Source organism: Rhincodon typus, chromosome 30 (genome assembly GCF_021869965.1).
Source record: "Rhincodon typus isolate 14 chromosome 30, sRhiTyp1.1, whole genome shotgun sequence".
Lineage (NCBI taxonomy): Eukaryota > Metazoa > Chordata > Chondrichthyes > Orectolobiformes > Rhincodontidae > Rhincodon > Rhincodon typus.
The window spans coordinates 21,341,949-21,351,946 of record NC_063361.1 but is presented as its reverse complement, the minus strand read 5'-3'; the positions used below and the strand labels follow the sequence as shown (position 1 = coordinate 21,351,946).

Here is a 9,998-nt window from a genome sequence, read left to right as displayed (position 1 = left end):
AAATGGGCAGCGCGGCATCCCAAAGGCAAGTCCAGAAATGGGCAGCGTGGCATCCCAAAGGCAAGTCCAGCAACATGGGAGAGACAAAGGACTATGTCCTTTTTCATGAGACTAGCTGCCATAGTCAGATAAGACTTAAAAGATCCAAATCAGTAAATGAGTGGCTTAGTGAGTGGGTGAAACGTGATGGCCGTGGAGGAGTGCGATCAGGAGTTTGGGGCAGTTAGACAATTAGGTTTAGTCAGATAGTTTAGGACTGTAGTCATAGAATAGTCAGGAAGACCGGAATAGTCAGATGGTTGGCAATGTGATGGTAGAAAATGGTCTGTTGTGGTGCTTAGTTACTAAACTCTGAATTTGATCTGGTACTCACCATCATAACACATCCAAAGTAATTCAATTCTATAAGCGACCTGAAATGTGTGATGGAATTGTTGAGTGTTACAATTCTTTAATCATCCCCAGATCAATCTTTAACTATGTTCATCTTGAGTAAATTCAATACTTGTTATTGTTTGTAGATGTCTGGGGGTCAGTTAGCTCTGTTGGCTGGACAGTTGGTTTGTTATGTAGAATGATGCCAACAATGTGGGTTCGATTTCCCTACCTGCTGAGGTTACCATGAAGATCCCATCTTCTCAATCTTCCCCTCATCTGGGGTATGGTGACTGTCAGATTAAACCACCACCAGTTATCTCTCTCTTTCTCTCTAATGACAGAGTAGTCTTTAGCGACAATGGTGACATTACTTTTTATTTTATTTGTAGCTTGTGATTCACTATTCATTCAATAGATGATTATCTATTAAATGTAGACAGTATTTATCTTAAGTATTTTCTATCACATTCCTTATATAACACATGTATTAAAGCCCCTAACAAGATATAAAGCAAAATTTGAATTATAAGACATATAAAACCATAAATGTACTGACTATCGACAGTTTGGTCAAAGAGTTGGGTTTGAAGAAGCACCTTAAAGGATCAAAAATAAAAGGCAGTGAGGCAAAGAAATTTAGCCAGGGCATTCCAGAGTTTAGGGTCAGGGCAGCTGAAGGCATGACCTGAATGGTGGAGAAATTAAAATCAGGCATACTCAATAGACCATATGGATAATATCAGGAAGGATTACGTGGCTGGAGGCAATCACAGATATAGGAAGGAGTGAGGCCATGGAAGGACTTGAAAACAACACTGAGAACGTCAAAACCAAGACATTGCTTATTCAGGAGATAGTGAAGAGCAGCTAGGAGAGGAGTGCTGGAAGAAAAAGACTTGATGCAGTGAGGACACTGTCACTAGAGTCTGAAATAACCTTAAGTTTACAAAAGATGGAACGTGTAAAGCTAGCCATGTGGTGTCCACTGAGAGCTATCAAAGGCATGGATGATAGTTCTATCAATTGATGAAATGAGGCAGATGCAAAGTCGTGAAACATCACAAAGATGGAAATTGGTGGTCTTTGTGATGGTGTGTATATATTTTGGAAGTTCATTCCAGCTGGAAGATGACTCCTGGATTGTAAACAGCCTCAGATGGTTGCTGCAGAGACAGGTGGAATTGGTAACTTGAGATCAGAACTTGTGGGGTGTTGCGGAGGGGTTGGGAGTGGGTGGTGGTGTTGAGGTAGAAGTGAGTAGCAAAAGCAATGATTTTGGCTTTTCATATATTCAATTGGAGCACATTTCAAGCAGTTTGATAATCTGGCAACAATGGAGAAGTCAAGAGACGTGGTGAAGGTAAAACTGAATATCATCAGTGCAAATGTGCAGGAAAACTTTTTTTTATTCATTCACGGGATGAGGGCGCTGCTGGCTAGGCAGCAGTTATTGCCCATCCCTAATGGCCCAGACGGCAATTAAGAGTCAACCACATTGCTGTGGGACTGGAGTAGCAACAGTTCCTCCTTTCATAATTTCTGGGAAACACACACATGCATAAACACATAAAAACAGCATTATATTAAAGGTTTGGAAAGTCATTCATAATTGATTCTTTCATGAATGAGAAATACATGCACACAGATGTAAATGTAATGTGTCGATTACACACATCAAAAATCATGCTGATAGCAGTGCAACAATGAGAGATGACGATTCTTGTTTATCGTTTCAACAATAATGTCTAAAAGATAAAACTAATTGGCAACAAAGTGACGGTACTCACGCGGCATGTTGGGCTTATTGACAGTTACTGAGCTATTGTTGAAATTAATGCTACTGCACTCTGAATGCTAATTTACACAGCTAAAGATAAGAGCACTATAACTAGAAAATCAGATAAGATAACGTCAGAGCAGATTATGGGTTTTAACTGAAGTACAGCACATTTTCATGGGACATGAATTGCTCATTTTGTGCCTGTTGTGTAAGATGAAGTGCTTCACTGCAACTCAGACCTCCGTCCCGGCTGAGAACCTTTCCACTGACTAGGCTAAAAACATATTATGACAACTATGATTCCACAGAAATGGTCTTCAAAATACAGCTACTGTCTAGTAAAAATCACCATATCTAAAACATCACAGAGGATTTTGAAGGTGAATAAAACCAAGTGAAAATTAAAGCTTCTTATGAAGCAAACAAAGTAGAACTCAACATTGTGAAGAGTGGAAATTATCAGATTAAGCACAACAAGATGTTGTCATAAGGCTTAAGTATTTGAAATGAACACAATGATGGTCCAAAACCTATAGCTAAAGACCATTTGAATTACGCAATGCCCAACTGAATTTAACAAAGCTCTTAACCATATTGAAGGGATTTGACAAAACTGTTATTGCTAATCACTGACGTTTTGTTCATAATTTTATCCACCAGTAACTCACAATGCTCTAAAATATACACTGTGAAGCGATGCAGAAAGTAAATTGTTTTCATATGGAGGAAGCCTGGGGTAGAAGCCTTGTGTTGATCGGGGTGAAAAACCGGCTTGCATTACTTTGATTCAAGGCTTTTCTGAAGGCGTTTACTCGAGTTACAGAAAGTAGAAACTTGATCCTTACTATAAACACTCAAAACCAACACTTTGCATTCCTTTTTATGCTTAGGTAGAAATGGTAAAGTGTAAAATCCATTTATATAAAGAGTTTAAACATTCAAGAGGTATAAAATAGCTACATACACTAATGTGGTGTCTACAAGAGACTAATTTTTCTATCTTACAAACTTCTGAAATCTCTCAGATTTGCAATTGCATTTCATCCTCTATGGTTTATATTTACTGAAAAGTGGTTTTAAGTTCCCTGTTTGCTTCATGACCTGAAAGCAGCTTTGTAATGGAGGGTTACTGAGGAAGAATGAACTCTACTTCATGCAAGGTGTTTTATTTCCAGTTCAAATTTAAGATGCCTTATTGTACTCACATTAGTCATTGGGCCAATTTGAATGTCTATTGAAAATGAAGTATAATACCAATTCACAACACTGTATCTCTGGAATTTGATCCCCTAATCTGCCACATTATACTACAATAACTGATAATGCGAAGAAAACAAATGGCTAGCTCCACAGAGAAAATAAGGTTTTATACCTTTTAGGGAGAACAGAGAAATTTTTAACAGCGGTCACAGCTTTCATTGTTAAGGTGTAAAAGGTGAGGAAGGCTTGTGAAATGCTATTTTGAAGGCGTTGTGAATTCTGGGATGTTCAACTGCATTGCAAGGAGACAAAGTTTTTTTTATAAAAATGTAGTTTAATAAAAATGGTGCAGCCAACTACATTCCAATCGGTCTCACTTCAGTGTTACATATATGGTCGAAATCTGTTAAATAACGGCAAACGTTAGTTCAAAAAGGGGCATGTCCAAGCAAACTGACCTCAAAATTTGTGAGGAAAGTGACATTGTAAATTGGCTGTGGACAGCCTCATGTCACAGTGTAATGAGACATCCTGAAAAGCTATTTCAATCCTGTCCGACAGGAAGCTGTAAGCTTAAAGCAATAATTTCGAAGGGAAAATGGAAATTAATGAGAAACAGAAGCCAGGAAAGGAAACAGCAGGTAATTGTTAGGGAATAGATGTCAAAACAAAGGAATGAATAGCATTGGATCCTACTGGTGATTTGCACTCAAAAAAAATCGTTGCAAATTTGTGCACCAGTTCTAGTTAGTACAAAGTTGCTCAAGCTTTGAAACTACTGCAAATTGGAACCATGAGGCTGATACCCAGTACTAGAAAATGATAATATGTGAAATAGATTTCCAAGTATGGCAGTGTCAGGAAACACCTTGGGCTCATTTAGGAGTAAATAGATGCTATAGCGGGTAAGAATGTTACAGACTCTTTTGAGATGAATAAGGTTAGATGAGCTAAATAGTCCTTTCTTATCTATTTTGTTGCTGTGATTCAGTAGATTTTTTTAAAATCCTCTGTTCTGTTTTTTCCGGCAAGGTGCTTTTTCATGTTTTGCCCAGTTTTGCAATAATGACAAGTCCATTCAGGCTGGTTATAAAACCACAGCTCAGAAGAGTTAGCATAGCATATACTGGACCTTCCCTAGATAAATTCCTTGAACCATTCATTGCTTAGAATTATTAAGCACATATTTAATGAGGAAAAACACATTTCTTTCCTTTCCTAATGTTATACCTTTTGGAACAACTAATAAAGCTCAATAAGTTGAAAAATAGTTATATTAGTTTAAAATGCAGGTTATGTAATACTACCTCTGCACAAACTGGAATGGCAAACTGAAGCATACCTAATGGAAATTAGGACAGGAGTTTTTGAGTTGTAAGTAATAAATCCCACTGGATTAGGCCAGGCTTATTGTTGGAGTTTGAATCCTGCATCTTAAGCCTAGAGAAAATAAGGGCCGAAATTTCGCTCCTGGACTGACTACACAGAAGCAGTAAAATTTCTGGCTTTGCAAACTCGACCTTTACAAATGGTCTCCTGCACTTCCCATTTTCAGTCTGGAGGTGAAGGAAAGTAAGCTGGATTGGGCTTTGGGTCAGGTGTCCCAAGACAAGCTGAAGAGGCTTCAAGGTCTGAGGTGGCCTGGGTGGAAAGCCTTTTTCGGGGTTTTAGCACTGTTCAAAACTTAAAATTAAAACATATTCCTTCATCCTAACACCTCACAGCACATAATCCCCAGGATACATTCATGTCAATCCATGCCACCTAATGTTCTCTATCTATTCCCCATGGCAATTCATTACCCTATGCCACAGTATGCTATCTCTACCCCCCTCTCTTCATGGCCCCCATAACCCTATGCCAATTTAGTGCCAACCCATAGCTCTTCTCCCTTTCACCTACCATGCCTTCTCATCTAGTATTCATTGGTATCCCTGCAGACAGGAGAAAAAAATAGAATTCTATAATTAAAATTCTACATTAAGGTGCCACTCTATCAAGATAGGTGCTCTCGCTCAATAAAAGCTAGCATTTTCCCCTCCCCAGGGGGCAAATAATTGAGTAAGTTGGCACTGCTGAGATACAATTACCCTTCTCTCCACATCAGCAACTAAGTTTTGTGCTGCACGTTCCAGATCTTTCCCATCAATCTGTTTAGAGATGTTATTACATGCCTCTGGAGCAGCTGGGATTTGAACTCTGGCCTTTTGGTCCAGAGGCGGGACACTATCACTTCATTACAAGAGCCTGTGTGGAAGTTCCATTGATGGCCTACCTGACCGGCTGCAAATAAAGCCCTTGTGATCAATTAATGACCACTTAAAAGGCCTCAGCCCCACCATCAGCATGATTTCTTGCTTTCTGGGCAGTTGAGCAAAGTGGTTGCCTTCTAAACAGTGAAACCAGGGCCCACTGTGGAGAGAGGCCGAAAGCCTGCCTGGAGTGCGAGCTCAGTTTTGTGACTTGTAATAGACCTAGAAGCCTGCCAGCCAGCTCTGAAGTGACCAAATGGAGCTTAATCCAGTGAGTTTCTCCACGGATGTGGGTGGGAGGTAGATTAGCCACTCTTTGAAGATGCCTACGACACACCCAGTGCCTTAAACCAGCCCATTTTGACAATTCTTGACAGGTTTGAAAGTTGTTTGACAACTTCACAGTTCAAAGGGATACAAACCTGGGTTCGATTCCACCCTCGGGTAACTGTGTGGAGTTTGCACATTCTCCCTGAGTCTGCGTGGGTTTCCTCCGGGTGCTCCAGTTTCCTCCCACAGTCCAAAGATGTGCAGCCTAGGTGGATTGGCCATGCTAAATTGCCCATAGTGTTCAGGGATGTGTAGATTAGGTGGGTTAAAGGGGATGAATCTGGGTGGGATGCTCCAAGGGTCAGTGTGAACTTGTTGGGCCGAAGGGCCTGTTTCCACACTGCAGGGATTGTATGATAGGATTCTACGCACATTTCAGGCACAAAATAATCCTAAGGATACCTTCTAAAGCTACTTTACACCTGCTAAAGGTACAGGACTACACACAAAGAACCTTAACCATTGGGGACCCCATTGAGGAGGCAATGGCCTAGTGGCATTATTGCTGGACTGTTAATCCAGAGACTCCAGGTAAGGTTCTGTGGACCCAGGTTTGATTCCCACCACGACAGAAGGTGGAATTTGAATTCAATAAAAATCTGGAAATAAGAGTTCTAATGATCCCGAACCCATTGCCGATTTTCAAGAAAAATCTATCTGGTTCACTAATGTCCTTTACGGAAGAAAAATACCATTTTTGACTGGTCTGGCTGACATGTGACTCCAGACCCACAGCAATGCAATTGACTCTTAAAAGCCTCCTGGGCAATTAGGAGATGGGCAATAAGTGCTGCCTAGCCAGCAACACCCTCATCCTGCAGATGAATTTAAAATAAAAAGGTACCCTGGCTACCAAATGAATCCACACAAAGTTCAGACCTGCCCTTAACAGATCTAAAGTGTATATTCTGGGTTTCACGCTTCACAGATACTAAAATGTCACTTCAGCTGCCTTGATAGAATGTTCATGTATAAAACCCAGCCTGCCTTCCATTTTGCGTGAAAATGAAGTGCCATTTTGACCTGTCATTTTGGGCCACATCTGTGATTTTCACCTCTCCACTTCTGGTGAAAATTTGGGTTAAGATTTTTGTTTTAAATTTCGCTAAATTTAAGTTAAGAACAAAGTGCATGAACAAAGATATGATAAAACACCATCTGACTAGCCAAAGTTCACTATATCTATCATGTAGGGCACCTCATGTAATAACTTCCGCCACCTTTAGCAATGCTAACTCCTGTGAGAAAGTAAAACATCTCTGGTCAGTTAATGGAAAATCCCCATGGAATTTCACACCAACTTCTTAAGACTGCAGATTTCTGATTTTTTTTTCAGGAAGCCTCATTGACCAAACAGGTCCTAAAGTGATAAGAACTCCTCCTTAAGACGCCATAATGGAACAAGCTGCCGAAGAAGTTAAAACGGAAGATGCTAGAAAACCTCAGCAGATCTTGCAGCACCTGTCATGAGTTAACGGTTCCAGTCCAGTATGACACATTTTCAGAACTGAAAAGAGTTGGAAATTTGTGCTTTTAAGCAATTATTTTTGTAAAGGGGGTGGGGAAGTGGAAACAATTGTGGGGGTGACCAGAGCAAAAAGCAAAGGCAGTGATCGAGATAGTAAATGAGATATAGTTAGATTCATAGAATAAATCCTAGGTGTGAAAAGGAGAAACTGGGCCGGCTCTGCTGACAGCAAGGCCAACAAGACACAGCCAGGGAAGATGGGTGCAACCTTCAAAGAGCTCTTGAAATCTTCAAAGTCCACCTTCAGATTGTTTCTATTAGCACATTTTCATTATCAAGATTCCCAACTCAGTAGCTCTCGTAGGAGCAAATTACCGCAGATGCTGGAATGTGTACTGAAAACAAAACATGCTGGAGATCACAGCGGGTCAGGCAGCTCTGATGCAGAGTCATCTCAACTCAAAACGTTAGCTTGCTTTCTCTTCATGGATGCTGCCTGACCCGCTGTGATCTCAGTAGCTCTTGCCTGTTTAGTTAGCACTATCCATACAAACATTAGTGCAACATAGGCAAAAGACAGTGATGCTGATACAACTGAGAGAGAAACCTGTATGCAAGCTGTATCTATTGTGAAATCTTCACCTCTGGCTTTGGATTGATGAAGTTGATCTTAATCCTGTTATCAACCCATGTTTCATATGTTTTTCAGCCGCTAAGCTTATATCGTCTAACCATTGTTGTGAGATTGCTTTTTTTTTCTCTCCTACTTTTTGTTTTGCTGTTATCCCACTCTGTGTACCTCAGCTTGTCACCCGAATGTCTCTGTTAAATTAAATTAACTACCTTGACAATTCAATGAGAAAAAGAGAGAAAGAATAAAGTTCAATATTAATCATTGACAGTGGAGCAAAATCTTTAGCAACCAAGCTTAAAAGCTGCAGCTCCTACCTGTCGTGGAGGATGGGGTTCCTGATAGCTGGGCAGGATCTTCAAGATGACACTGCCACTGGCGTTTTGCAGCATTTCCTGCAGGACTTTTGGATCGTTTCCAACCTCTTTCCCATTCACCTCTTTGATAATGTCGCCCACATGAAGCAAACCCTGCTGGTCGATCATGCCTCCATGGAGAATGCGAGCAATCACAAGCTCACTATTTTCAACCCTGAATGTTACACCCTGGAAAGAATTATTGATACTTATTATTGACTGCCAGTCACTCATTCCAGAATAATTATTTTTGCGTCATGGGGCGAGAAAGATTTGTCACTGAACTTAAGAGCAAAATGGTAATTCAATTAGACAAACAACATCTGAACCTCAGAAACACACTGTTACATCAAACGCTTTTATTGTCTCCCCAAGTAAAAATGTTAGCAGAAAATGCTGTTCGATTTGATGATCCCAATGTACCTATTACACACTATTAACATTCAACTTGCCCCAGGAGACTATACAGGTTCAGGCAACAGTTTCTCTGCTGCCAGGCCTGATTACTACACGATTGCCTCCATGATAACAGAGGTGTGTCTGTGATACCAAAGGCTGAGCTGATGTGTCAACACAAAGCAAAGGACCAAATAGATTATAGTAACTATGATACAACACTGTGCTCAGAGAAAGTACAGTACTACAGGCTAGAACTGAATAATGTTGCAGTGGAGCTCTATTAAACTATATCCCATTGTTTCTGGACAAAGGGCATATATCAGCACATGATAAGCATGAAAAATAAACAATTTTCCACTATAGGCATGCACTATATAACTGCAATAGTCAAATGTGAATTGCACCACTTATGCTTTGAGTATTTCACTTTAGCTGTCCCACAGATATTGGCAAAAGGGTGAGTGGTCTCCTATGACAATCCTTGTAGTGATCTTCTAGATTATATAATGCAAATATGGACCTGTTGCACAGCCTTTTCTTTGAATGTTAAGTGTTGTTGGGGATATTGCAAGTTCCATTCTCCACAGGGGGGATTTCTCTCCAATGAATATAATAGAATATCTTTTATTGTCACGTGTACTCAAATACAGAAGTACAGGAGTATGGTGAAAATTTTTACAATGTCATCTCTTATGGCACCATCTTAGGTACAAAATACCAAGGTACAGATCTTAGATACGGACGAGGAATAAAAAGAAAAGTAGTTGCATAACTTTACAGTGTTTAAAGAATAAGTAAGACATAGTTAAAGGATTGACATTACAGTCAGATAAAAAAAATTCAAGTAAACATTACATTGCAGCAGCTCAACACAGGGGCTTCCACACATAGTATGACTGCCCACGCCAGGTCCCAGTCCAACACCCATCCCCACTCCACTCCAATCCTCCAGTCCGCTCCGTACCGGCTCTCAGCTGCTCCAAGGTAAGTTTCCTCTGGGACTGCCTCCCCCAATTCCAGCCCCTGCTCCGGGACTGCGCCCCCCCCCCCCCAATTCCAGCCGCTGCTCCAGGACTGCCTCCCCGCCAACCCCATTACAGCCCCTGCTGCGGGACTGCCTCCCACACCCCCCATTCCAGTCCCTGCTCCGGGACTGCCTCCCCCCACTATTCCAGCCCCTGCTCCGGGACTGTCCCCCCCAATT

General features: G+C 40.9%; 1 protein-coding gene across 2 annotated transcripts in view; it reads right to left on the bottom strand.

The window, feature by feature from the left end:
• mpp2b (MAGUK p55 scaffold protein 2b) overlaps positions 1–9,998 on the bottom strand; it is a 526,590-nt gene that overhangs the window by 57,307 nt on the left and 459,285 nt on the right. For both annotated transcript variants that reach the window (XM_048614628.1, XM_048614629.1), the window contains one exon: positions 8,357–8,584. In XM_048614628.1, the coding sequence (XP_048470585.1) occupies positions 8,357–8,584 (228 nt within the window). The remainder of the gene's footprint in view (positions 1–8,356; positions 8,585–9,998) is intronic.